Below are 25,761 nucleotides of genomic sequence, written 5' to 3' on the forward strand. Positions count from 1 at the left end.
GCAGCCCCATAAGTGACCCCTGCGGGAAAAGCAGGATGTAGAATTTCCCACCAGACAGAGCACAACTCCCGAAATTATAAAACGCACGAAGTGGTAGCAACTGATGTTAGCATCTAAATTTATCGAGTGCGAGGTCGATGAAGTCTTTCTACGATCCCATTGTGCCAATCCCGCCTGCTCATTTCCATAAGGAAGCCAAATCAGTGTTGCTTAACATGACCTACCCATTCCCGATTGCAGCCAACCAGCCATTCTTCGTGGCCTTCATCACGTGATAATAGCAAACGGGCTTCTAGAAAATCAGGTGTCATCCGTACAGATGTCGCATGATATTTTGGCCTCTATTCCGTATTCTGATAGAGGACCCTTTCATTGTATTGAAATCGTTTAAAATATGTACAGAATAGATTGCTCATTAATCCGCGCCTTTCTCTGTATGCCTGGTTGGGGCTGGTTTTGAGGTTGTCGGCGAATTAAGTTTTTCCGAGCAGCACCCGAGTTTCGGGTTTCCAAGAAAGGAAATTCGGACGACCGTCCATAGCTATATTTTTAAGATGTGTTGGGTAAACGGTTTATATCTGATGAGTCGTTTCGATATACCATGGAGTGGGCGTCTCGAGGTTGGCCAATAGACCAAATTAGCCCTCATTATCTGATTTTATAATTATTTGGACTTCGTTTTCCCTCTAACGGAGGGGAAATTTGATTCTATCTAAGAGGTAAGGATGTGCTTTCTGCATCATTTGATACCGCGGCCAGATACTAGCTGGGGTTTGATGGATGAAACATTGATGTTGCCTAACAATATCAACTATCCGTAATTTCCATTCACCTCTGACATACTGCAACTCGATATTACTTCCGAGGTCTGCTATGCAAATACCAACCGGTTGTCACTTTGTCTTAGTGTGCCTCCCGCTAGCACGCGTGGTGCATGGCCATTGCTAGAAATTGGCAGGATTTTTCTGCTGTTTGTGATTGCAACATATCAAGCCCCTTTTCGAATAATATTACCTTTGAAAGGTGCCCTAGGACGTGGAGTATCGTCCTGGGGAGGTTTTATCTGCCGCTCACCAGACATATGCATGCCCAGCGATTGAACGCCCCGCTTCATATTTTATATGATGTCTTTGCTAATATCTAATTCATAGGAAATCGATGCTGAGAGTACCGAGCGGCAAAGTCACCCGTGGCGCTGTCCAAGCTAACGGCTCGTACAGGGGGGGGCCTGACTCCCTCTCTGGATCGCATATATTTGGCAGGTCTTCTTCGCTGTCAACAGGCTGCTGAAGTCTGCTAGTCCTGGTGCTCACGTGCTGAACATTTGCTCACATTCCTGGCAGTCCCTTCATTGTTTACCTGAGCCGCGAACCCCCTTTAATATTCACGCTAAGGGCCACACCATTCCGAATTTGTGTGGCACGTGGTTTCTGAGGGATCTCTCCGCAAGGAGAACTCACAACAGCCATATCGCGAGATTATAGAACTGTTTTAAAGCCCTTTCGAAACCTTCTGATCCTGAGCGCCGCCAGCCCGCCTTTCTGTCAAAGAGGGCATTACCATATGGAGCTCTTTTCATAGATTCAGGTGGTATGCAATTCCCATCCTGAAAAGTTCCAATTCTTCTTTCATCTGGACAGCATCGAAGCTCGAGAAAACAGAATCATTCATATCAAGATACTCCCTTCTCTCCATACCCATCGCTCTCCGTCGAATCATCTCCATTTGAGTTTCTTGAGGTGACACGTAAGTGGACAGCTCTCCTCGCTACATTGGTTTTCCCACAATGTCTTTTTCTTCTCTATCCCTTCATTTCTTTTGATTCGGCTTCCTTTTTCCTTTTCCCATTTTGCTTATATCGACGCATCGCTGGCATAGCTCAACAAGCTACTTGCAATAACCTACCTTTTTTTTCTTGTTCCTCGGGTTTTTTGACTTGTTGCCATAATTGCTTCAACCCCTTCCTCAAGTCGCTTTCTCTCTTCCCCCAAAAGCTCACGCATCCCCTGCACTTATTATTAATTGCAATGGAGCATCCAGGAATCTCTCGGCGCAATGCCATTTCTCGGTTTGCTTTACTCATCGCACTGTTCATGAACTGTAACCTAACATTTGACTTCCTTAGAGCCCGAGCCCGTCCGGCCTCGACAAGTGAATCCATTCAACAACGTAGGTATACCCTATAGCGCTTAGTGTATCTTTTGCTTTTATTTTTATTTTTATTTTTATTTTTATTTTTTTTTTTAACGTGTTGTTGAACTAGGCATTGGCGAAGGTCTTTCTCCTTCTCACCCCGAGTATCCGTATGAGGAGTACAATCCTTTCTCTTCGGAGTCAGATATCAAGGATTGTTCTGTTGAGGAAAAAGGTTTCCGCCATTTTCATAGTGCAGCTCAACCAGGTAAGCACATTGATGTAAATTGAACTATCAAGTTAAATTGTTTGTTATGTTAAAGAGTCAGTTTCCTGGCTGACACTTATAATTAATTAGGAGTTTCATTTTCTGTTGATGTGGATAGGATCCCTTTAAGGTATTATTACCAAAACCTGAATTGTTATGCTATTTGCTGATCAGTTTTGCACACCCAGAAGACAAGGGAGTGACAAACCACATATAAGCCTTCCTCAGGCATATCAAAGTTCGAAACGCCAAAGCAGTGTCGGAACACATGATCTTTGTGTTCCAGCTGCAGCAGACAATACACGAGAAACTGTTAAGCTAGCAGAGCGGTGTGCCCAAGAAGTTCTCGCTGCATTCCACGAAGGGCAGGGCCACGCAGAGCCGAGTCGATCTCAATTTTTACAAGGCACTGGAGCCCAATTTGATGGTGACAATAGCCTCCCCTCCCAGCAATTCGATCAGAGCCGTAACCAGTATACACCTTCATTATACTCTGAATCTGAGCTTATTGGCACCGATTGCCTTGCAAATCCAGCCGGGCAGCGAGTTGGCCCCTATCGAAGCGCGTGCGAGTGCTGCCGTATACCCCGTCTTCACGAACAGGATTCGGATTTAGACTTTATCCGACAGCCTCCACGACCCCTTCATTCTCCTGTGATAAGTTTACAGCCACCTAATCTTCAGGTTGAAAAACTTCGCTCTCGGAAAACTAGTTCCCCGAGGATTGGCCCACCAAGCCGACAGCTCGCAAAATTCCCTCATCCACACCAGTTCGACACTTCCAGTAATCGGGCGCAATTTGACCCGCTCAATTTCTTCCCTTCTGCTGCTAATTCTCACGGTAAACTCGAACTTCCAGGTCGAGCTCCTGGGTTACGCCGGGTTACTGAGCCTGCTGGTAAGCCTAAAAACGACATTCCACAGATTGTTGTCGAGCCTTCAGGTTCCCACCGACGGAGCGTTACACAGCCCTGTATTGCTCTCGATAACGCAGTCGTTTTCAACGGACGCGAAGGTATCCTTGTTCTTCCAGCGGAAGTCGACGCGCCAACCTCCTCCCACCCTCAGCACGTACCGACATCCTCTGTAACCTCGAAACATCGAAAGAGGAGCATCCACCGGCTGGCGGAGTCATTCAAGAAGCTCTTTCTGCCTCGAAGTACACCTGAGACTCCCGATATTCGTGTAAAGCATTTGACTTCAAAGTCAGGTCCAGATAGCCAAAAGCCCAGCCTTCCAAACAGGTTCTTTAGACGTAATTCCCAGCATCAACAACAGCTGCTAGGAAACGCGCGTATACCAAGAACAGAACAACCACCTCTTCCAAAAATGGATCGTTCAAGGTTTCTGGATCCATCGTTGGCCATGATGGCACTGACAAAACAGAAATCTGAAGCGATGCGACTTGCTCGAGAACAGGGTGCAGCCGTCACTGAGATGTGTCGACGCGCAAAAACTGAAGTTCCTCCATATACGTTCGAAGAGCTGATTGGAAAAGGGTCATATGGTAGAGTGTATAAAGGGTATATCCCCTTGTGACAGTTTGTTATATTATTAGTTCTTTTCTATACTGACACAATTCATAGGCGTCAGCTGTCATCCCAGAAGTTGGTTGCAATAAAGGTAATGGATATAGACACACTCGATTACAAGGCCATGAGGGATTTGAAAGATGAGTCCATTAAGGACTTTATTCACGAAACCAAAGTCTTGCAGCAAGTCAAAGATGCGGGAGCAAAGAATATCAACATGCTCATTGAGGCCGTCTCCATCCACTCACAATTATGGCTTATTTGCGAGTATTGTCCAGGTGGCAGTGTCAAGACTCTGGTAAGATTCCCACTGTAATTTTCGCTTTACCTAGGTGACTGGAGAGCCGGCATTTTTACACTCGTGATACCAGTTTTAGACGTGGTATCGTGAGATTCATGTCTCCCAGGCTGCTTTGATCCCTTTGGATCGTGACATTCCGCCCACCTTTTCTGGGGTTACTGGAACTGACGAGTTTGATTGTCGTAGATGAGAGCAACTGGGGATAAGCTCGATGAGAAGTTTATTATACCTATTGCAAGGGAGCTAGCTGAGGGCTTAAAAGCCATTCATGATGCCGGGATTATTCACCGTGATGTGAAAGGTAAGTTTCTTTTGGTTTCCCAGGGCAATGAAAGAATCACTACAAAGAGATGCGATGACAAATTGTTGAGACGATACTTTGTGTGAAGAGTGCGACGAAAGGTTTAATGAAGTACTCAGAGGCCATGAGGATGTAGCAAAACTTCCTTTTCTGCACAGCTCCTTCAAACCTATGTGGCCAACTCTGTGACTGGATTATGCAGTTCCTAATGGCGGTCGCATGATCATCTGTGAATGAAAGGGGCTAACTAAGCTTGCTTTCACAGCTGCGAATGTTCTTATCCATGAAGAAGGAAGACTCGAGATCTGTGACTTTGGGGTAGCTGGAGTGCTCCAAACCAAGCTTGATAAACGATCGACATGGATTGGCACCCCTCACTGGATGCCGCCAGAAATGTTTCCAAATAGAGCTGTGGAGCCCCACCAGTATGGAAGCGAAGTGAGTGTTTATTATTATTGAAATTTACTCAGTGCGTGAATGAACGAAGCTGAACATCTTGTAGGTTGATGTCTGGGCGTACGGATGCACATTGTTTGAATGCGCAACAGGAAATCCCCCCAACGCGACTTTACGTGAGCGAATGCAAATTGGTCGCCAGCTGAATCGGTTCGCTCCAAAGCTTGAGGGCGACACCTATTCTGAGAACTTGCGATCACTTGTATCGTACTCACTTACCTCTGATCCCAAGACGCGCCCCTCAATGAAAGACATTTTAGAACATGAATATATTGTGGGGTCAAGCGATACACATCCGACAGCTATTCTCAGCGAGTTGGTTCGAATATATTACCAGTGGTCGCAACGAGGCGGACAGCGGATCTCTCTATTTAATCCCGGTGGTGCGTTAGCTGCCGAAATGCCGGATCCCGCTAGCACGCTAGCAAATGAAGACTGGAATTTTAGCACCACTGCCGGCTTCGAGAAGCGTCACTCAATACTAGACTTGGATGAACTATCCGCTTCGTTAGCTGCTCTAGATGAGGCTCTCACTCCTACAGCCGCTCCGCATGCTTTTGGTCAGCCCTCTGAAATGACTCCAGACGAGAAGGCCAATTTTGACGAACGCGTCAAACGAGGAGCCGCAGCGATGGAAGGCCTATTTAACGAGTCAAAGCCAGACTACAAGTATGAAACTAAGAATGATTTTGTACCAGTGCAGAAGCAGCGGCGTTCCTCGGATTTGCCTCTTCGAACCGATACTGATAGATCATCGGTCACATCAACTTTCATCGACATCAACCTTGGGGACTATGAATCTGCGCATTATGCAGCTGGCTCCGCTTCGAACAATCCTCCGTTTCAACTAGCAGACCCCGATACCATTCGAGCAAATCGCTCTAGCGCTCGTCTTTTCCGCAACTCATCAAGTTCCAGCAGTGCATCTCAAGAATTCCAACCTCGTGGTCCGCGTCCACCTACAATGGAATGGACCTTTGAATCGGCGGCACGTATGACTGATGAACCCGAGACTATGACCCAAGGAAATCTTGATGATCGCTCTGCATCTGAAGATGGAACATTCAAATCAGAGAAGCGCGAAACCATGACCTGGACCTTTCCAATTATGAATGCAGATGAAGGTGCCCCTGGTGACGATCCCGTGGTGGAGGACGGGCCTATTGGGGGTGAAGCTGAAGAGCACATTGACCCTGACACCATTTACCCTTGGAGAGCCGATCCAGAAGGCACGATTAGGTGTCCAAATCAGCCCTTCCCTACCCTTCAGCCACCACCCCTCGGGAGGAGACGTTCTAGCCGGGCTGAATCTCCCGGTGGTTCACGTCCTTCAACCGCTTTATCTGCGCAGTCTGACATGGATCGAGACCCATTTAGGTTTGACGGAGCATCGAGCCCATCTAACCCTAGCACCCCTCATGAAGAGCGCCATACGCCCACTGACCGATTTCCAACCATCCCGCCTTCCAGCTTGTACGAGGACTATGAATCCTCAACGCTCGTAGGGTCGTTTAACGACTATCCAGGCACCAGCTGGAGTCGCGAGACCACGTTGAGGAACGGAACCTCTACGGAGCAAAGATGCCGATCGGTGGTCTCATCTCTGTACTCTACGGATGCCAGACCGGGTGAACCCGTCCTGGAAGCAGATAGGCCATCGTCTCTCTATTTCCCAGAGCCCATGCCTCCTAGTTCCGAATCTCTTACTGAGGGGGGTAGCGAAGACACGGTTTCTGCGGAACTAGACCGTCTGCTCGGGGACCTTATCCAAGGACTGGCTTCCACGAGAGAGGCCTTTGCTGCAGCTGACAATTTAGGAATAGCAAGGGGGGATTGAGCCGGAGGGGGGCGAAGGCCTATTAACTCTCTTCGTTTACCCTTTTCTCTAGAGCATTTTCTTTTCTTTTTTTTCCCCCTTAAAAAGCCGGAGTTTTATGTGGGAACTTTAGGGCTTGCCATGAAGGTTTTAGATATTCATTTTGCGCGTGGAAATTTTGCTGTTAATGGAATGATTAATGACTGCTTTCAACCCATTTTCTCCGGCATCCGGAAACCTACAATCCCTGAGATGCGATTTCATTTCATACCCTTAGTAGCCAACGTAGTTATGGAAGAACGGATAGGAAACGTGGCCGTCGGCCTTCGGGGTGTTGCTGGCTGCCACCAGCCTTTAGTCAGCCATTGGCTTCGATGTCAACACCCCAATCTCGGCGTCAACCATCGAATCTCTTCAGCAAAACACGCACTTTTTTTGACCAAAGACGAGATTGCTAATATATAGACGACCTTTCTTCAAAATTCAGATTAGGTTGAAATGGGGGATGGCGATTCTGGGTCCTTGGAATGAGATCCAACGCTCTTCATCCGAAGTTGACCAGGACCAACCGCAATCGGCTCTGAAAGGGATACATGTTACTCTTCCATATCTGGTGCGCCCAGGTATTTTGCTAGGATGGGAATAATGCCTTTTTGGGTAGGAAAATTATGCTGGCAAGCAAATCATGATATAACCGATACTGAAGCATTAGCCACCCTAAAAGCTGCCTATGGGAAGCCAGATTCAATGGAAGCTTCGTGACAAGATTTTTGCAGTGAATATGCAAAATGATACTTATCCTTTATATCCTTCACTTATTTCTTAGCAAAGGCCTTGTGATATGGGCTCTCGGCAGTTATCACACAGGCAACATGGCTAATTCCATTGGGCCACATTTCCTGACACTTATTTCACTTGTTTTCATCTCGCTCATCTATTTCAGGCCTTTAAAACTGGAAACGATGTTTCTGAGCGCATTATGTTGTTATGAAGGTTTTCATGATTAAAACGCTCTGAACTGCCTAGCTCCCTGAGAACTATGTCATTATCTCCCTATAGGCCAACCAGTACTGCCTGGTGCCTCTCCAAGCCATCAGAGCAATGGAAGCTCGCGCTGCAAGAAATTAAAATACTTCTTCTAAAGCGCCAATACAAGCAGTGTGCTGCACTTTCTCATGACCTGATGGGAAGTCTCGATGAGAACGTATGTCAAAGCTGTAAAACTCCCTCTTCAACCAAGACCGGGCCTGGAACACGAATACTGACTTGCTGACTTGATAACAGCTGCACACTATTCATAGAGCATATCTTCAATACTATGCTGCGGCTTCATATGAAACTTTGGGTCGAGCAGCTCACAATTATTCAAGCAATAAGCTTCCACTCTTGAATTTGGCCAAAGAGGGCTATTTCGCGTGCAAGCTTTCCCTGCAAAATGTGACGAAGGAATTAAAAAGGTCAGATTCAAATTCTGGAAATACCAACAACGCGAATATATATGGGAATTCTGGTCATGAACACAATATCGATGAGGATGAGGACAAAGAAAATGAAGACGATCTCGAGTCAGTCTCTGGATCTTTGAGTGACGCGACTTTAAAGCGCGTCTATGCTGTTTGCTATTTGACGGAACCATGGAGAACTTATGCCAGGTACAAATGTCAAGCTTCTGGAGAAGATATGGGTGAATTTACTACGAAAACTGCAGAAAATGCGTTTACCTTTGATCTGGAGCCACCAGGGAATGATGATATTGAGGCAATTGAAGCAGATATCGAGTCCGTGTCTGAACTTATGCCGCCACCTCTGCGTGTCCAAAAGACTAGAAGCAAAAGGCCAGGTCTGAGCAATATACCGATCCCTGACAGATCCTTGATTCCGCTACCACTTTTCTCACCTTCTCCATTGTCACCACGCAGGACAGCCGATTCGCAAATCCCCAACCGGACGCCCAAGCCAGCCCCACTAAATGCAATTTCTGCGGATGCAGTTTCTCCGGATGCTAGGCTGAAGAGTCGAACTGCCGTCCCAATTGATTCTATCGATCTCACACCAAATGAGCTTCCGCGTCACCCGCTCCAATTGCACCAGAAACCAAAACTACAAGCATCAGGACGCATGCTCAACATCTTGACTTCCCTCCCCACCCAGCTCAATACCAACATTTCCAACATCAGCGGTCTCATTTCCGAAGTCACTGAACTTCAATGTATCCACAAAGCCACTAAAAGTAACCGTCTCGCATCATACTGGAGTTTCACGCCTTTTCTTGGGCAAAGTAATGGCGTTGTCTCAACAAATAACCCATCGAGCCGCACCAGCAGTGGGAATCGTAATGTTTCGAACGGGAGTGAAACTAAGCAGGAACGAATCGTTCGCTTGCGATCGGAAGGGTGGAACACGGTGGGCATTAGGGATCCTAAGAGGGGCTGGAAAGGGTCAGAATATTATGAAAGGATTTGCGAAGAGGCATTGGGGGAGTTGTACGGTTGCTAGAATGGTGGTTCGAAAGTAGGGAGAAGAAGATTCGCTGCAGAAATATCGATGATGACATGTATGTTTAGATGATTTTTAGATGGAAATGGGAACGAATGTATGAACCAAATTATTCTCAAAGACAAGCTGTAAGTAATCGGACTATCACATTGCAATCGTTGTCACCCGGACTGATCCCTGGCATATATACAGGCGCATAGATTATAAAGGGGAGACAGATTTCGCATAACACTGTTTGAACTCCTATGTATACCTAGAGAAATAAGCACACCCGAGTTTCCGGGAAGCATGACTTAGACCAGATTTCAACAGGGAAGAGATCACATTTTTATTCTAATTTCCACCAGAACACAACAAACATCAACAAGGACATGTGAGGCAACAAGGGTATCAAGTCATATTGCTTTTTGGAAAATGAGTCCCCTATTTGTGTTTCTCCTTTTCTGCCCTTTCTAGTGCCTCTTTCTCCACTTTCTCCTTTTGTTCTTCTTGCCTCATCTCGCGGACTTTGGCGAGCACCACTTCACGGAAAATAGCACTCTTTGCAGCTCTGCTAAGGCTTCGCTTCTTGTTGGTGGGCGCAGTCACCGGAGAGGTCTGGTCTGCTGGTCCGCTGTTGGAAGAGGGGGTCGTATTGTCTGGGATAGCGCTAGGAATATCGTCATCGTCTTCTCCCTGCATTTTGAGGGCTTCGATACGGTTAGCCAACTTCACGATCTCGATACCCCGCTTGAGACGAGCCTTGGCCATGTATGCCTTGAGTTCTGGCAACAAGTTGTGGTCAGTAGCGGTCTCTCCCTTCAGCCATCGGTGCTGAAGTGCTTCCGCACTTGTTGCTCGTTTGGTTGGGTCAGTCTGTAGGAGCGCGAGGATAAAATCCTTGGCATCTTTGGAAACGTCTCTCCAGTATCTTTCATGGAACACGATATGGCCGCTTCGGCATTCGTCGATCAAGTCTTGGAGGTTCTCAGAGCGGAATGGAGAATAACCGCAGAGTAATGTATAAGTGATAACCCCGAGAGACCACATGTCGACGGCTTTTCCATGTCCCTGCTTCAACATCACCTCAGGGGCAGCATAACCGAATGAACCCGCCATATTTGTGAGGACTTCAGATGGACTGTGCAACATTTTTGCAATTCCAAAATCGGCCAAGACGAGCTGTGAATCTTGGGCGCGAGTGAGATAAAGGAGGTTCTCAGGCTTCAAATCTAAGTTCAAAGTTAGTTGAACGGGCTTGAAATAGAAACAGAAAGAATTTACCTCGATGGACGATATTGCGCTCATGCAGGTAGTTGACAGCATCCAGCACCTGCAGGATTGTCTGGGAAGCATCCTTCTCCGTGAATTTTCCATAGTCACAGATTCTATCGAACAACTCTCCGCCAGTAGCTAACTGGGTTACGATATAGTATTTATCCTACATCTCGTCAGCACAACACTGTGCCAAGGGGATCAGTCGCAGCTCTCAACATACCCTCGATTCAAACCAATCATGGAATCTGACAATGTGGGGATGGTGAAGGCGTTGCAACATATCAAGTTCATCGTAGACCATCTGTTCGTTGCCTTTCACATTCTTCTTGAGAATTATCTTGACGGCTGCCTTTCCATTCGGGCCTTCTGCTTCACGAACAATGCCATATGTTCCAGCGCCTAGCGTCCTACCAAATTTGTACTGTGCTCTGGCGTCCGTAAGCGATAAAGGTTCCATTATTTTTAGTCAACAGGTATTCCGTACTTTTTCTCGTAGCTTTCAGGTTGCCCTTGCAGCTTATTGAGCATAGTTGTGACTGGGAAGTATCAAACTTATATGTTAGCCTTCCGAATCTCGAATATTATTTGGCATTGACAAGCATGACCATGTTTGTTGTGATCAGGTGCAGTTCCAAGTTCAGATGACCAATGGGAACTGGCTTATAAAAGGAACCCATCGGTGTTTAACGGCGCAGGCGTAGTGACTTGAATAGGAAGTTGAGGCATACCATGGACGAGGCAGAATTTGAATGAGATGAAAGATATTTGACTTACAACTCATTTTTACTACTGTTTGAAGATCGATCCTCTCAAGCGCTGGGAGAAGAGACTGGTGGCCGTAACTTTTCAAGGGTAGTGCGACGGCGGCTTGGGAGCGCTGGGGCGGGGCAGAAAAACACAATCAAACGGGAGCAAACAGAAAACAGAAAGTGGTTCTTGAATGAGACAAGGTGACCTTGTGGAAAGAAGGGGTCTAAGCGTTCTGTTGACCTCTGCCTTGCGGATCTGCGAGCAGTTAGCCTGTCAACGATCGAGCTTGCAACTGGCGAACTACGCGCTGAGGATCCCCGCGGAGAGATCACCAATTCTGACCAGGCCAAGATTAATGACGGAGTGCACAACGTACCACCAGGGATCAAACCATAGCATTGATTTCTGTGAGCACTGATGGAGAGGCGACGGACGGGTTGGGAAGAGGAAGCGCAGGGAGAGGCTGAACGAGATGTGTTGACTGCGGGGTCCCGACGGTCAGCCTTCGTTTCCCAGTGACCTGAGATTCCAGGCAACTTTAGCAGCACCCAGAGGTACCTGAACCATCCCTGGATCGGCCTCAGCCTCCTGGGCGAAAGTGGGGCAGCGCTAGGCACCAGCCACAGCTTGGGTCACCAGCCGCAACAAGCCCCCCGCGGACAAAGAAGCGAGCCTGCAGCAGGAACACCTCCGAGAGGCAAACTGTAGCGCAACAGGGACAAGGTAAATATCCAGGCTGGTGGTATAATGCTGCAACAAAGGTTGGGAACCTTCGGCCAGTTGATTGTTGGAGGTCAGCGTCGAGATCGGTGGCAAAATCATCCCGTGTCCTCTGCTCAAGCGTCCAATCAATATGCAGAGAGGATTCCCCAACGCGAGTTATAGAGGAATGCCCAAGTGGATAATGTACTCCATACGGAGCAAAAAGGGTACCGAGTCAGCCAAAGCATGCCAGAAGATTTATCAAAATCCAATGGCGCTCCCATTGTAATGTTGCGTTTGCTTACCCCCAGAATGTGGTGCAAGGTTGAACAACATTGATGCATTATAAGCATGTGGAGGCAATATCCTTATCTCACATATTTAATAAGAACACTCCATGCATTATTGCAGAGATGGGCTATTCCATCTACAAAGCACTCGGTATTCAATCCTTGTGTTTCTTCGTCACCGTCTTGACTGCAAAAAAGCCATTCCACCAAAACTAACCGCACCATGAACCTCAGCTCAACCAGCTAGCTAGCTAGAAGTGGACTAGGGCGGTTCACAAGCCACACACGTGAGATCCTTCGCCCATCGTCATCGGCCCTGCGCTTGCCGGCCGCCCTGCGTAGGCACCCACTGATCATAAGACGGTGCCTGGTTATTCTTTGCCCGGAGCTGTGAATTGATTGTTGTTTCTCTTTGGCTGGAGTGGACTGATCAAAGAACCCAAGAGGCGTAACTTACCAAATCAGGCTCACCGACCTTGTGCTCTGCAATGAGTCACTGTTAATCAAAGTGCTTTTATTCACTAACTCTGAAAGCTTCTGCTGGGTTTCTACACTTTTATTATTCTCTCTCCTCTGTGTACAACCTGTATCCTGTATCATTTTCCATTTTTATCAACATGTTCGCGAACAAGCGTCTGGGAAAGGTAAACTTGCAAGTCACAGCTATGCGCCGGTTGGCGGGGCTAACACTGGAATATAGGAACTGCTCAAGGTACTACTGTTCCTGAAACCTCACTGCTGATGATGCCGCCTTCTCATGGTTGCTGAGATCCTTCTCTAACAACATGCAACTCCGCAGATGCAATCCTCCCTTCCACCTGGAATATCCATAGTGAACGCAGACAACTTCCACGAGTGGGAAATGGATATCCAAGTTCTTGATTCTAATCCTCTCTACCAAAACGACACATACCGCCTCCATTTCACATTTACCAGAAACTACCCCATAGGTTCGCTCCGAAGCCCTCTTCTTCCAATATTTCAAGATGAATAAATGCTCATCATAGGCTTTGATCACAGAGGCTCCCGAAGTCATATTCATCTCCCTTCCTCAGTCATCGCCGACGCCCCGTCGCATCCCCATCCATCCCCATGTCTACAGCAATGGAATCATATGTCTTGACCTCCTCGGCTCCACAGGCTGGACCCCCGTACAAACGGTAGAAAGCGTCTGCATGAGCATCCAGAGCATGCTCACAGGAAATACCAGGAACGAAAGACCACCTGATGATGGGGATTTCCCTCCTGGGTCCCGCCCAAGGCCAAGGGATCTTTTATTTGAATATGACGACGACGGAGTTTGAATAAATGCATACGAATCAAGAGGGAAAATAATCTGCCTCTAGCCTTTTGTTATTCACGGATTGCGCGCGGTTTGGATAGAGGCCTTGTGCCATTTGGCTCTACAACACTTGGGCAATGGAAATGCGAGGGAAGTTTGTCTCCTACGTATCCTTGCTACAGATGACTCTTATGTGCTTTTTTGTGGCTGCTAAGGTTGTCGTTCTTGCCTTTTATTTAAGGCTGGACACTGACCATTCTTATGACTGATGAAATTTTGATACAACCATTGTTTTCACGTAGAGTCTACCACAAGAAGTCAGACCGACTTTTTCTTTTTTCTTTCCCCCCTTGCACGGGAGACGACTCGGTTCACGCTAGCACTCCAGGTCTAATGAACTACAATTCACACCAAGATAATGGCCTTGCATAGAAATGGAAGAAAGGAACATATATTGCAACAGACAGCTAGGAAAAGGGTACATGCAAAGTAGTAGGAGTAGGTAATGTAAAACAATTCATCCCCATCTAGCCACTCGTGCCCTCGAGTAATGTTTAGCGAAGAATAGCTGGCTATGTACTAGATCGAATTGGTAGCAAATACTTTTCACTTATGCAAGTAGGTTATCTGTCAACCTCTCCAAACACAAGATCCATGGTACCTAGAAAACGAACGGATTAGTGTTTTGAATCTTTTGTAAGGGCTACCCTACATCGAGTGAAGGCTTACCAATAATAGCGACGGCGTCAGCTAAGAGATGACCTCGAGAAATCTGATCGAAGCATCCGAGATGGGCGAATCCCGGAGCACGGATCTTACATCTATAAGGTCTCTCACTTCCATCGCTGACAATGTACACACCCATTTCACCCTTGGGAGCTTCAATGGCAGAATATGTCTCTCCAGGAGGAACTGCGTAACCCTTTGTAAAGAGCAAGAAGTGGTGAATCAAAGCTTCCATATTCTCCTTCATGGCGGCACGGGGAGGCGGGTTAATCTTGTAGTCTTCCACTCGAACTGGGCCGGCTGGCATTTTGTTCAAGCACTGGTGGATGATTCGAAGCGATTGCCGGAATTCCTCCATACGGCAAAGATATCGGTCGTAGCAATCTCCATTGACTCCGACAGGCACATCAAACTCGACCTGGTCGTAGGCGTCATATGGCTGCGACTTACGAATGTCCCATGGCACACCGGAGCCTCGCAGCATGACACCAGTGAAGCCGAAATTGAGGGCATCTGCGGCTGAGACGACACCGATCCCTTGGGTTCTGGCTTTCCAAATTCTGTTGTCTGTGAGAAGTTCTTCGGTTTCGTCGATGCGGTCACCAAATTGAGTAGCCCATTGATAGATATCGTCGAGGAGGCCGAGAGGGATATCTTGATGAACGCCTCCAGGTCGAACATATGCAGCATGGAGACGAGCGCCGGAAACTCTTTCGTAAAATTCCTAAAGACAAGTCAACATTGGTCCTGGCATACGGGCAAGGGGCAAAGGCTGATGGTACCATCAATTTTTCTCGTTCCTCGAAACCCCACAAGAATGGTGTTAAAGCGCCAACGTCCATAGCGTGGGACAAAACGGACATCAGGTGGTTAAGAATTCTAGTAATCTCGCCGAACAATGTTCTAATCCACTTTGCTCTCTCCGGGATCTCGATATTTAACAATTTCTCCACAGCTAACGAGTAGCATTGTTCATTGGTCATCATGGAAACGTAGTCCAGGCGATCGAAGTATGGAAGGGCTTGCAGATATGTCTTATACTCGATCAACTTCTCGGTTCCACGGTGCAAAAGTCCGACGTGCGGGTCAGCGCGAACAATCTCTTCGCCATTGAGTTCCAGAATCAATCGCAACACACCGTGGGCCGCGGGATGTTGTGGCCCAAAGTTGACTGTATAGTGACGGATCTTTCGGTTATGGCCAGCATCGGATTCCAGGCCGGATGCCTCGCCAACTGCGGTCGGCGAATGGGGTCGGAAATCGGGGCCGGTTGGAATGAGTCTGGTTGCTTGATATGCGGATTCATCGTACTGTCGGGCGGCGGAAGAATTGGAGAAGAGTCTGGGGGCTGCGAGGCGGGCCGCTGTGTTTGGTATGGAACTCGAGACACAAAGTCTCTTGGGCGCATGTCGCGCCAGGAATGTGAGAGTTGAGGCCATGGTGCGCGAGCAGAAGTTCCAGCACAATCCCGGATAAGTGTGCCTCAAACCTCTACGCAATTGACGGGAAATCTGCGGCGAGCAGAAGGAATTGAATCTGCGGCTGTCGTCACTTTCTTCCCCAAAAGCGAACCGAGATGGATGTCGATTTGGACCAATCACGTGACTGCATTGTCAGTGACCGATTCCGGACGATGTGATTGGCCACAAAGCTGAAGCTAGGAGAAAGATATACTATACGATATTGGGACTAGTGCAGCCTGTGCTATCGGTCGGTCTAGTTGGCGGAAGATCTCGAAATCTTTCATCGCGGGAGCTAGCGGTCAAACTTGTATCTCTTTCAGTCGGCGCAGAGTGGCTTCTCCCCGCGGTACCATAAAGCAAGGAAGCCATGGCGCCCCGTATAGCTTCGGCGGAAGAGGTTCGCAAAAGAAAGGTACTTTCCCCAGCTGCGTTAACGAGTTTATGGTTCTTGCTGAATATCATAGATCATTGGTATCAACCCAGAAACGGTCACGCATATCTCCGCCACAGACTTCCCGGGACATTGGCCAGGAGAAGACCATTCTTGGTCTGTGAATAAGTTTAAAGAAGTAACTTTGACCCCCCGCGCATTCTCCGGCCCCATGCTTATTTATATTTTATCCTTTCTAGAACTTTCAAGTCACCTTCCACAAGAATGACCCTTTCGAGGCTACCTTTTCCCTAATCGGAGTCGATGCTGCCGTTGCGAATGCTTTTCGACGTATCCTTATTGCCGAAATCCCCTCTCTTGCCATCGAGTTCGTTTTCATTCACAACAATACCTCTGTGCTACATGATGAAGTCCTCTCCCACCGGCTAGGCCTCGTTCCGTTGAAGGGTTCTCTTGAGGGTATCAATTGGATGAGCTGGTTTAGAATGCCCAAAGAAGGAGAACCTGATTCTGGTAGCCCGGCCAGTGATTCTAACACTATCGTTCTAAAACTCAACGTGGAGTGCACAAAGAACCAAAACGCACGTCCCGACGAGGACGATCCTACGAAACTCTATAATAATGCACACGTCTACGCCAAGGACATTGTTTTCGAGCCCGTGGGCCGTCAGGCTGCATTTTTTTCGGGACCGCACGGAGTGATTCAACCCGCATATCCGGACATTCTGCTCGCAAAGCTACGGCCAGGACAGAAGATTGATATTGAGATGCATTGTATTAAGGGAATCGGGCAGGATCATGCCAAATTCTCTCCGGTAGCGACAGCATCGTATAGACTCCTTCCCGATATCCAAATCACGCGCCCAATACTTGGAAACGATGCTGTTAAATTTGCAAACTGTTTCCCGAAGGGAGTTATTGGGATCGAGCAGGTGACGGCGGAAGACGCAGCGCAAGCGGGGAGCGGATACGAAGGACAAGAAGGACAAAAGAAAGCTGTGGTTGTGGATCCTTTCAAAGACACTGTTAGCAGAGAGTGTTTGCGTCACGAGGAGTTCAAAGGCAAGGTTAAGCTTGGCCGCGTCCGGGATCATTTCATTTTCAATATTGAGAGCGTGGGACAGTTTAACAGCGATCTGCTCTTCCTTGAGAGCGTCAAGGTCCTAAAACTCAAGTGCGCGAGATTGAAGCGGAATGTTGCCGCGTTGGCTGACATGACTGACACGCACCTAGCATAGACGTGCTAGTATGTTGGGTTTGCGATCATCTTGCATTTAGGCGTTCGTTTATAAAAGGAACCTGATTTCTTCTTGCGTTGCGATGGTAAACTTGGGAGTTATTGCGGGAAATACATATCTGGGCTGTATATATGTAATTTTAGGATTTTCTGTTGATGAAAAACACTGATATCGTCCAGGCTGCGTCATTTTTGCATGGTCAATATCTCGCGTTTGAGATTCAGTGATTAAATACAAGCTTAAATCGGAAATCGATGGTGAACGCCGGGTCACTAACAGCCACTTCTTCCCCATCTACGACTAGTTCTTTCAGCTTGCGCGTCAGGTTGGGCCGTGTCTGTTCCTCTAACTGTGGCGGAAATCGCTGATACAGCGTCTTCTCTTCAGATCGCAAACTGGGAGACTTGAGCTGGGCTTCTGCTCGCTCGCCTAGCGAGTCAACAAAGTCTTGGAGGGTTCCTTCGGGACTAACGGTTATCTTCTTGGCCAAATTCCCACAAACAGGACAATCTGGTTTCTGTTCCGAGGCAAAGGTATACGTGTAAACACCCTCTTCTCCGGCGTACATCATGTAGTTCTCCAAAAACGGATTGCATGAGGTTGCGATTTTGAGTGCTTCAGATGTACATGCAGCTGCAATCACGGCGTTTGTGGAAGCTATGGCAGGGATGATATTCTTCACGACACCCTGAGTCATCGAGAACGTCACGCCTGGGATAGAAAACTGTTTGGCACGTTCCACCGCAGTCTGATAGATCCAACTGACGTGCTCCAAGTCATCGCCGTCGAACTCTTCTCCCTTGCGCTTCTCGCCCCAGGCGATTTGGTGCGCCCATTCAATACAGTGCTGAGGCTGGCGAGGAATAGTTGCAATCGTGCACAAAGGGATTGCAGGCCGTGGTGCATGCATGTCAAGCTGGCACTCGATACAAGATGTGAGAGTTGGCAGTATCACTCTCGCCTGCCCTTTGAATCCTGCATACGAGTTAGTTCGGGGTGGACTGTATATCGGAAGAGCATGGCTCATTAGAACACCAGTGAAAGGTGCTAGAACGTACCCTCTGTGCCACCGTCGATAAGTGGCTTCAGGCTCTCGGGGTTCTCCGGGTCCACCATTCCCACAAGGGTAGAATTAATCCACCGTCGCGCTTCGATGCTATCAAGGCCACAGACAACGATCTTGAACTGCATGTAGTAATCCTCATCCTTGTCTTGAATCTTTCCGACATAGGGTGTGATTCTCACCCCCTTTACTCTCTTCTGGACAAAGGCAGCTGCAACTTCAGCCTTTGGCTTCCCGACATCATCTTGGCGGAAAAGAAATTGTCGGTTTAAGTTGGAAATATCGATTGTATCTGGATACTCATCTGTTAGGAGGATCTCACCAAGGTGCCAGATCACAGCCACTTACCCATGTCGATCACATGGATGTCTTTGAAGCCCGATAAGGCCAAATTCTTGAGAATCTCACATCCGAGCCCTCCAGCACCTCTGAATGCATTTAATCAACGGAGCAGCATGGATACAGATCGAGGTTACTTACATCACCCTAATCCAGCGATGAGTTCATGGTAACAACCAAAAAGACAATTTCCATATACATACAGAACTTTAGAAGATGCTAGAGCAGACATGGTCTCGGGTCCAGGAACCCAATCGTCGTCACTGAAGGGGCCTGACCGAGTAAGAATTCTGTGGAGATGCTTCCTACATCAACATCAGACGCGTTTAGCTGGCAAGTGGGTCAAGGGAGGCCTCAAGAAATCCACAAACCATCTGCTTTGCTCAAAACTGGTGGGCTGGCAGTCCCCCCAGGAAGCCATTTTCTTCAAAGACTTGGTAATGTGGTTTAATATATTAGGATGTTAATGTGCTGGGTGGGAATCTTAAGGCGGGGATAATTCCTTGGGATGTTGTAAGTAGGGGAGGATGGGAAATCCAACTACTTCACTAAATGGTCTGTGTCAGTAGCTTGCTCCCTACTCCGTAGTTTCGAGGCCTATTAGAATAAACCACTTCGAATAGAGAGTATGTTCTGTGGTGCCATGCGAGAAAGTAAAAAGAAACCTTTCCCCTTCTAATACATGCTCCAAGCGCCAGAAAACGTAGTTAACTAGTTGGCGCCTCGTGGTCTCGCTTTAGTCAGACAGGCTTCAAAAGCACAAAACACTTTTGAGCAAGGATCCATCGGCAAGAGATGATTTACATTTTCCATAAATAATCCTCATAGTCACATTTTGCAGCTAACACATTATATAACTTTTCCCCAAGGACCGCCTTTAGTTAATCGATCCAAAGACAGCCATATTAGTCATCCTGTAACTCGTCCTACTGGCAAAGTTCGACATTAATCCATATCGGCTGCCTACGACTGTCCTACTTGCTTTCTTGAACAATACCATCGAATACTTTGTCGCAATATCCGGTCAATCAGTATTTGATACCCGATCATGGTAGGGTTCCTGCCATGGAGAATCTCTTAACAGCCGTCAAGACTGTAAGCATCGGAAACCGTGACGAGGGCAATGGCCTGTCCGAAGTGATACCCAAAAGTACCGTCCGTTCATCCAGTGAACAGCCCAGCGAAGAAGGGAAGTGCATCGTCAACACATCTCGGCAAGCTCTCCACCTTCTTGGTTCAGGGCCGTCGGATTCTCAATTTCGCCAAGTCTTGAATTTCCTTGACCCAGCCAATACCCCTACAACCGGATTTGATATAACGGAGCCAGAGCCATCCACTATTTCAGTCTTGAACGGCCTAATTACTCTTGCGATCAATGATCGTTGGGCGAATATTGAGAGAGAGTATCGATCATCTCCCAAGTCCAAAAGGGCTAAGACTACTCGCACAATAGTGCTGAGGTGCTTGACCAGCGTAAGCGGGATTGGAGCTTTGATTGCCAATCTTCGTTCAAATCTCGACCAATTCCAGGTTCAAAAACGAGGAGATAGTCTATCCAGGCAGATACTGCTCCGTGACACCCTCTCTGCCCTCTCATACGTCCTGCAGACACCAAATTTGCTATTAAACGTCTATCAAAAGATTGCAAACATTTCTTCTCCTGCTAAGAAAAGGTCTGCTTGGTCACAATTCATTGTATTTCTCTCTTCGGGGAGAGCATTGTCTACCGCAGGTGAAACGTTCGCGAATCTAAAAGATGTCGAAATCCCTAAATCAATACGATGGCTTGGAGAGGGCAAAAACTACGCTTCGTGGCTTGGCCGTTGTATCGTGTCCATGGCTTTAGGTTTAACAGATGAGGACTCGGAAGGATGGAACAATCTCGCGAAGTTTACCCAGCGAGCTTTAAGCCTCGGGTATCAGAGTAAGTAATTCCTCCCAACGCCACCTTTGCTTTTCACGACTTATCATCTACATAGACGATCTTTTAAATGAAATATATTCCGGCCTATTACTTCATCCCAGCATCTCAGCAAGACCTTTTGGAACCCTAATAGGCCTCCTGGAGCAAAATTCCCAGAAACGGGTTTTCGAATGCATAATCCATGACCTAGAGACGAAATATTTCCTAGATATTACGGGCCCTGCTTCCACTCCATTGCATGAGACCGAGACGCGCTCTGCTATTCGAGGCGTTTCAGCAGTAGTATCCTTGATTTTAAACCTACTGCCCTCTCTGTCCTCTCACGTTATTGATTGTCTGATTAAAGCCGTTGGCGGTAATATCAGGGGAGCCAATATGCGCCGTGCTCTCCTTGTAATATATGCAAATCGAACAGGTATGATTTTCTAGTTCCAGGTCCTGGCAGCTATCTAACTCAGTCGCTTAGATATCCTGTCCGAGATATTAAAGAAAGCCATAGCGCTATTTGGAGACGAGCTGTACCTAAAACACGCACCACAGATGATCCAAGAAGGTGAGTAATTACAGTACACCACCTTACCAGTTCGTGCTCTAACCCTATGTGACAATCACATAGCCAATTGCCAAGTGATATTACTTGCTGCCGGGTACCTACACAGGGCTGATGCGGCTGAGTTGGAGAATATAACTAAATCAGGTTCCTATCTTTCTACAATTACCCACAGAATTGGAGCGTCTCTCCCTCGATCTCGATTTCTAGGCATGGTTGTGGGAATGGGTCTTTCAAAATTAACCGATCCTCCTGATAAAGCTATGAAATTCCAATCGGATGAGATGCAGAGCCAGGATGCTTTGTGGTATCTGAGCCTTACCGAAGTCATGGATGAAGTTGGTGTTCCCACGGAATTGACGACTCTAAAAGCTGTTGGATCCCAGAGTCTATTAAAGCGACCTTCATCTCAACATCCGAACACTCCACAGCCAAAATCCACACCCAGCCAAACTAGAGTCGTTGGCATTGAAGAGATATCTGATAAGTCAGAAGAAGAAGGCCTCTATGCATACGAAAAACCTGATTCGGACGCTTCAGATTCAGAAGAGGATCCCACTCTTATTCAGCGTTCAAAGCCTTCTGCTCCAGTGTATGTTCACGGTTAATTTTAACGAGTGTTTATAACGAGCTAACATTAGGTACCAGCTATATCCGTGATCTTGTCTCGGCTCTCAGTGACACAGAAAATCCAGACCGTTACCATTTAGCCATTTCGACCGCACCAGACCTCATTCGTCGCAAAACCGCTTTCGGTACGGAAATTGTTGAAAGTGCCAACGAGCTTGCTTTACAACTTGTTTCCCTCCAAGATAGGTATGACATGCCGAAATTTCACGAGCGGCGAATGGAAGGTCTCGTCGCCCTTATTGTTGCCCTTCCGTCCCAAATGGGGCGATGGATGGCGCACACACTTTTTAACGTCGACCTTTCTCTCGCGCATCGGTCATCTGTTTTAATAGCGCTTGGACTAGCTGCCAGAGAACTCGCTGGTTTCGGGGACGCGGATGCAAAGGTCATGGGGCTTGAAAAATCTACCCATACATTTCCTTCGAAAAGATTGCCGGAGCATCTAGAACCAATTTATGACTCATCCAAGGCGTCAATTGAGACCATATCAAAACAGATCTCCCAAAGCATCTTAGAGCCCATGGCCCTGACTGCAGCAGATAAGTTAACTGGTCCCAATATTATGAAGCTCCGGCCTCTTTCTTCCTATGCAGAGGAAGAACGACAGAAACGTGGCTTGGAATCAAGACGGAGGCAAAAGTCCGTGCCCAAAGAGCTATATGGGGTTTTATCAGAAGCATTTCTCATGCCATTACTGGGGGAATTCAGTGTGATGATGTATACAATGCGGTAAGCAAAGTTCTCTAGTTCACACCGCAGAGCTTGTCTGACTGGAGTATAGTTCCTTCGGGAATAGTAATCCATTCCTCGAACCACATCTCATTTCTCTTTCTGTGCAAACAATTACTCTTCTCCTGTCAACCATCGGGCCACATACGCCCACCCTCAACTTATCCACAAGCGAAGTGTTTTCGTTTCTCACCACATTGCACAATTTGCCTGTCGCCTCTGATCCCATCGTCCTACCTGCTATCCTATCCCTATTTCTCACCGTTGTGGACGTCAATATTGTATCTGGGAGTACTGCGGAAGAAAGCTTAGCGACTCAATTTGCTACTTCAGTCCTTGAGCTGCGAGAATGGGTCGATGGTGTGTTTGAACGGGCGCCTAAAGAGGATGAAAGGGTGAGAGCACTAGCAGCAGGGATCATGGTGAAGCTCGAAGAAGTAACGAGAAGATACCAGGGTCGGTTGCTTGGGCTGGATAGCAAGTTTGAATACTGAAATGAATACGACTGATAGCCAAAGACTCCTTTTGATATATCACTGTCGTTGACACAAATAGGCTTTTCTGATAGTGCTCGCCTGCTAAGGGTTCTCCTAAGATGATATCGTAGCCCATAGTGGAAAATCCAGAACAAATCGTAGAAGATGCAAAATTTTACGACTTTTCTATCGCAGCCTCCATCATCTTGGTCCCATTGAGAATTCCCGTCGTACATATCATTATGCGTCTTCTGGCTGCTTCCTGTTGGGCAATGAATCGTAGAGCAGCGATCTCCGTAAAGGTAATTCCACCCAAAAAGAAAATGAAAACCGTCTTGATACCTCCAGCTCCCGTTAATGTTTGTTTCGCACGAGTGACCTTCTCCTCTGCTTTTTGGACGATATTAAATGTCGATCCACGAGCACTCTTCACAATGTCTTCGAACCCTAACCAGCCCGGAGATGGTGTGCCACCCGATGCAGCCGCTGCCGGCGCGGGAAGACTTTTCGTGAGGGAGAGTATATGAGACTTTTGTAAGATACACTGAATCAGGCGAATACTTAACGGCGCATATCCGCTGTATACGTATGCTATGTCATCCGGGTTTTGCTCATCGACTTCATCGACAATGAGTCGAAGCGCTTTACGGAGATAATTGTAGTTTGTTTTCAGGCCGGATGCTCCACCACCGCCGCCGCCGGTAGGTAGAATCATGGCTGTGGCTGAAGACCGTGATTGAAGTAGCTCCATCTTTTCAAGAGCGTCAAGTGTCAACAAATGTTGGTACCCGTAAGCTTGAAGAATTTGTCTTTTGAAATTATCAAGATCGCGGGGACGAAAACCCCCACAAACGCATGACTCAACGCATAACAGTCGTAGGACGGACGCGATGGGGACGTCCCTAGCAATTAGCTCTTCAATTAGATCATGCTGAGTAGCGGGATCTGCACCAGCTGCTATATTCTGCTGGACTTCAAGGATTCGCCGAAAGACATCAGAGCGAGTTTGGCGCATAATCTCTTCCGCGAGATTTGTATGAATTTTCAAGCTTGTGTGTTCGGCCTGGTAAGCTGGAAGTTTGTTGACGAATTCTCGCAACTCCGATGTTGTTTTGGCGCCATGCCGGCTCTCATAGTCGCTTTCCAGACGCCTTGCAACTTTATGCAGAAGGCCGCCAACAATGGCAAAGTTGGCATCGCGAAGTTGGCTGAAAAGTGGGTCGGACGAATCTACCTGGATTTTGCGTTTCAGCGACTGCTTTGGAGCTGACGATGCACCTGAAGCTGAACCTTGCGATGCCTGGCCCGGAGGACCCACACCAATAATCGTCGAATCAACTTCAGTTTGATTATTGCTAATCCCGAAAAATTCGTCCACGAGGCCCTCGTATGTCAGCTGTGTCATTAATACTGTTGCAAAGTCCACTTCACGGTCGATGATGATCAAATTTTCCATCGTAGAGCTGACCATGAGTCCTCTTCCGAGCCTATCCACTAGACCTGATGACTCTTCTGCGTCTAGTTCCTTTCTCATGCGCAGTAATTGATCTGCTAGCTTTCTCGCATTATCACCTTTTCCAACAATACGTGGAAATAGGCCATGTCTCCTCTGGAATTGCATCAACGCCTTTGCTGAAAGATTTATTGCGCCAGGATTTCGATGCTAGGAATTGTTAGAAGTATTAAAGATATAAATCAAGAATTACATACCAAATATAAATCACTAAAGGATTCTGGGAGCTCTAGAGAAAGTAGATCATTCTCAAGGGGAAAAAAGTACAAGGGGAGTTCGGCAATGTTTACGTCTCCAATGATGCCTTCTTCTTCAAGGATCCGATCGGAAACAAGGGTCCTGCGTGGCACCCAGAATATCGAGAATTCGTGTTCGACAGTGTCATTCCGCTGAAGTTTCCGAATCTGAGCTAAAGTTATGATGTCAGCCCATACTGATGGCCATCAAACTGTGGTAGTGTGTAGAGAGAAAACCATAGGGACGGGCAGTTAAAAAAAAAAAAAAAAAAATGAAAATTTAAAAAATTAATATAGGGAACTCGACTGACTACGAAGAGTGGAAGTAGGAAACCCACGTAGTCTACTGTTTGTCCCAAATACCTGGTAGATATGGTTGAAGGGCATAAAGGCAAAGTGTACTGATCGTGGTATTACAAGGCCGAGGAATGAAATGCAGGGCGAATGATTCGCTTGACATACATACCAGAAACAAATTGTACGTGGCTCGGCTTCTCCGCATTGACTAGGAAAATAATATTCCGCTGAGATGAATCAACGTTTTCGTTTTCCAGCAGGAATACACGGTCAACTCCGTACTCCTGGAGGACAGAAAATTTGACAAACACTCCAACAGGACCAGCAAGAGCCTTGCTGATTACAAGGTTCTTTTTGCCCCTTACCTAAACGGTATATGAGTAAACAAATACAACTAGAAGAACAGGAGAGTAGACACTTACAGCTTCAAGGAGATCAAGAAGGTCTTTCTTGGATTTCTCCTTGATGTGATCGGCTTCAAGACCCGGATGAGGAGCCATTTTTATCGATTGGCTGCATTGAAGCAGCAAACTAGAAATTCTTCTCTCACGGAGACAAGCACAGCATGATCAAAGGGCCCCATGAATGTAATATACCACCGC

The 25,761-nt window shown here is 47.2% G+C and overlaps 9 protein-coding genes across 9 annotated transcripts; 5 read left to right on the forward strand and 4 right to left on the reverse strand.

Annotated features, from left to right (window-relative positions):
• Positions 1–2,027: 2,027 nt before the first annotated feature.
• Positions 2,028–7,024, forward strand: CIMG_13373 (STE/STE20/YSK protein kinase; the record flags this gene model as incomplete). The annotated part of the gene is made up of 8 exons (XM_001245187.2): positions 2,028–2,169; positions 2,264–2,401; positions 2,492–2,531; positions 2,590–3,924; positions 3,988–4,231; positions 4,421–4,535; positions 4,801–4,973; positions 5,038–7,024. The coding sequence occupies 8 exons, from the start codon at positions 2,028–2,030 to the stop codon at positions 6,826–6,828; spliced, it is 3,978 nt and encodes a 1,325-aa protein (XP_001245188.1). The 3' UTR covers positions 6,829–7,024.
• An 822-nt stretch (positions 7,025–7,846) lies between these two features.
• Positions 7,847–9,303, forward strand: CIMG_04630 (uncharacterized protein; the record flags this gene model as incomplete). Its single annotated transcript, XM_001245188.1, has 2 exons — positions 7,847–8,011; positions 8,092–9,303. The coding sequence occupies 2 exons, from the start codon at positions 7,847–7,849 to the stop codon at positions 9,301–9,303; spliced, it is 1,377 nt and encodes a 458-aa protein (XP_001245189.1).
• A 37-nt stretch (positions 9,304–9,340) lies between these two features.
• Positions 9,341–12,403, reverse strand: CIMG_04631 (CAMK/CAMK1/CAMK1-CMK protein kinase). The gene is made up of 7 exons (XM_001245189.2): positions 12,318–12,403; positions 11,687–11,791; positions 11,335–11,565; positions 11,045–11,096; positions 10,781–10,988; positions 10,567–10,723; positions 9,341–10,514 (listed from the first exon to the last, which is right to left on the reverse strand). The coding sequence occupies exons 3-7, from the start codon at positions 11,339–11,341 to the stop codon at positions 9,727–9,729; spliced, it is 1,212 nt and encodes a 403-aa protein (XP_001245190.1). The 5' UTR covers positions 11,342–11,565; positions 11,687–11,791; positions 12,318–12,403; the 3' UTR covers positions 9,341–9,726.
• Positions 12,404–12,668: 265 nt separating this feature from the next.
• CIMG_04632 (ubiquitin conjugating enzyme) lies at positions 12,669–14,050 on the forward strand. The gene is made up of 4 exons (XM_001245190.2): positions 12,669–12,946; positions 13,003–13,014; positions 13,102–13,252; positions 13,323–14,050. The coding sequence occupies exons 1-4, from the start codon at positions 12,920–12,922 to the stop codon at positions 13,604–13,606; spliced, it is 474 nt and encodes a 157-aa protein (XP_001245191.1). The 5' UTR covers positions 12,669–12,919; the 3' UTR covers positions 13,607–14,050.
• CIMG_04633 (NADH-ubiquinone oxidoreductase 49 kDa subunit, mitochondrial) lies at positions 13,289–15,841 on the reverse strand. The gene is made up of 3 exons (XM_001245191.2): positions 15,093–15,841; positions 14,314–15,034; positions 13,289–14,245 (listed from the first exon to the last, which is right to left on the reverse strand). The coding sequence occupies exons 1-3, from the start codon at positions 15,747–15,749 to the stop codon at positions 14,208–14,210; spliced, it is 1,416 nt and encodes a 471-aa protein (XP_001245192.1). The 5' UTR covers positions 15,750–15,841; the 3' UTR covers positions 13,289–14,207.
• Positions 15,842–16,073: 232 nt separating this feature from the next.
• On the forward strand, positions 16,074–17,550 carry CIMG_04634 (DNA-directed RNA polymerase I and III polypeptide). The gene is made up of 3 exons (XM_001245192.2): positions 16,074–16,185; positions 16,238–16,342; positions 16,404–17,550. The coding sequence occupies exons 1-3, from the start codon at positions 16,141–16,143 to the stop codon at positions 17,400–17,402; spliced, it is 1,149 nt and encodes a 382-aa protein (XP_001245193.1). The 5' UTR covers positions 16,074–16,140; the 3' UTR covers positions 17,403–17,550.
• On the reverse strand, positions 17,515–19,604 carry CIMG_04635 (NEDD8 activating enzyme). Its single transcript, XM_001245193.2, has 6 exons — positions 19,176–19,604; positions 19,008–19,109; positions 18,946–18,951; positions 18,814–18,893; positions 18,461–18,757; positions 17,515–18,377 (listed from the first exon to the last, which is right to left on the reverse strand). The coding sequence occupies exons 1-6, from the start codon at positions 19,223–19,225 to the stop codon at positions 17,623–17,625; spliced, it is 1,290 nt and encodes a 429-aa protein (XP_001245194.2). The 5' UTR covers positions 19,226–19,604; the 3' UTR covers positions 17,515–17,622.
• A 166-nt stretch (positions 19,605–19,770) lies between these two features.
• On the forward strand, positions 19,771–24,668 carry CIMG_04636 (telomere length regulation protein). The gene is made up of 6 exons (XM_001245194.2): positions 19,771–20,728; positions 20,784–21,143; positions 21,195–21,281; positions 21,345–21,870; positions 21,927–22,637; positions 22,690–24,668. The coding sequence occupies exons 1-6, from the start codon at positions 19,870–19,872 to the stop codon at positions 23,129–23,131; spliced, it is 2,985 nt and encodes a 994-aa protein (XP_001245195.2). The 5' UTR covers positions 19,771–19,869; the 3' UTR covers positions 23,132–24,668.
• CIMG_04637 (vacuolar sorting protein) lies at positions 21,894–25,756 on the reverse strand. The gene is made up of 4 exons (XM_001245195.2): positions 25,582–25,756; positions 25,329–25,524; positions 24,824–25,035; positions 21,894–24,776 (listed from the first exon to the last, which is right to left on the reverse strand). Exons 1-4 carry the CDS (start codon positions 25,657–25,659, stop codon positions 23,289–23,291), a joined length of 1,974 nt encoding a protein of 657 aa, XP_001245196.1. The 5' UTR covers positions 25,660–25,756; the 3' UTR covers positions 21,894–23,288.
• Between the last annotated feature and the right edge of the window lie 5 nt (positions 25,757–25,761).

Source organism: Coccidioides immitis, assembly GCF_000149335.2.
Source record: "Coccidioides immitis RS genomic scaffold supercont3.4, whole genome shotgun sequence".
Lineage (NCBI taxonomy): Eukaryota > Fungi > Ascomycota > Eurotiomycetes > Onygenales > Onygenaceae > Coccidioides > Coccidioides immitis.

What these genes read in the sequence shown, in the direction of transcription:
- CIMG_04633 (XM_001245191.2), bottom strand. Translation starts at nt 15,749, where the DNA reads ATGGCCTCAACTCTCACATTCCTGGCGCGACATGCGCCCAAGAGACTT. An exon ending in AGGAACGAGAAAAATTGATG is followed by an intron (nt 15,035 to 15,092) that starts GTACCATCAGCC and finishes ACTTGTCTTTAG; the next exon opens with GAATTTTACGAAAGAGTTTC. An exon ending in TGACGCCGTCGCTATTATTG is followed by an intron (nt 14,246 to 14,313) that starts GTAAGCCTTCAC and finishes TTCGTTTTCTAG; the next exon opens with GTACCATGGATCTTGTGTTT.
- CIMG_04635 (XM_001245193.2), bottom strand. Translation starts at nt 19,225, where the DNA reads ATGGCTTCCTGGGGGGACTGCCAGCCCACCAGTTTTGAGCAAAGCAGA. An exon ending in AGTTTTGAGCAAAGCAGATG is followed by an intron (nt 19,110 to 19,175) that starts GTTTGTGGATTT and finishes ATGTTGATGTAG; the next exon opens with GAAGCATCTCCACAGAATTC. An exon ending in CATCCATGTGATCGACATGG is followed by an intron (nt 18,758 to 18,813) that starts GTAAGTGGCTGT and finishes ATGAGTATCCAG; the next exon opens with ATACAATCGATATTTCCAAC.
- CIMG_04636 (XM_001245194.2), top strand. Translation starts at nt 19,870, where the DNA reads ATGGAGAATCTCTTAACAGCCGTCAAGACTGTAAGCATCGGAAACCGT. An exon ending in AATATATGCAAATCGAACAG is followed by an intron (nt 21,144 to 21,194) that starts GTATGATTTTCT and finishes TCAGTCGCTTAG; the next exon opens with ATATCCTGTCCGAGATATTA. An exon ending in ACCACAGATGATCCAAGAAG is followed by an intron (nt 21,282 to 21,344) that starts GTGAGTAATTAC and finishes ACAATCACATAG; the next exon opens with CCAATTGCCAAGTGATATTA.
- CIMG_04632 (XM_001245190.2), top strand. Translation starts at nt 12,920, where the DNA reads ATGTTCGCGAACAAGCGTCTGGGAAAG. An exon ending in TACCAGAAACTACCCCATAG is followed by an intron (nt 13,253 to 13,322) that starts GTTCGCTCCGAA and finishes CTTTGATCACAG; the next exon opens with AGGCTCCCGAAGTCATATTC.
- CIMG_04634 (XM_001245192.2), top strand. Translation starts at nt 16,141, where the DNA reads ATGGCGCCCCGTATAGCTTCGGCGGAAGAGGTTCGCAAAAGAAAG. An exon ending in AAGAGGTTCGCAAAAGAAAG is followed by an intron (nt 16,186 to 16,237) that starts GTACTTTCCCCA and finishes TGAATATCATAG; the next exon opens with ATCATTGGTATCAACCCAGA. An exon ending in CTGTGAATAAGTTTAAAGAA is followed by an intron (nt 16,343 to 16,403) that starts GTAACTTTGACC and finishes TATCCTTTCTAG; the next exon opens with AACTTTCAAGTCACCTTCCA.
- CIMG_04631 (XM_001245189.2), bottom strand. An exon ending in CCTGAAAGCTACGAGAAAAA is followed by an intron (nt 10,989 to 11,044) that starts GTACGGAATACC and finishes TACGGACGCCAG; the next exon opens with AGCACAGTACAAATTTGGTA. An exon ending in ATGATTGGTTTGAATCGAGG is followed by an intron (nt 10,724 to 10,780) that starts GTATGTTGAGAG and finishes GACGAGATGTAG; the next exon opens with GATAAATACTATATCGTAAC.
- CIMG_04637 (XM_001245195.2), bottom strand. Translation starts at nt 25,659, where the DNA reads ATGGCTCCTCATCCGGGTCTTGAAGCCGATCACATCAAGGAGAAATCC. An exon ending in TTCTTGATCTCCTTGAAGCT is followed by an intron (nt 25,525 to 25,581) that starts GTAAGTGTCTAC and finishes TATACCGTTTAG; the next exon opens with GTAAGGGGCAAAAAGAACCT. An exon ending in CCTTTAGTGATTTATATTTG is followed by an intron (nt 24,777 to 24,823) that starts GTATGTAATTCT and finishes AACAATTCCTAG; the next exon opens with CATCGAAATCCTGGCGCAAT.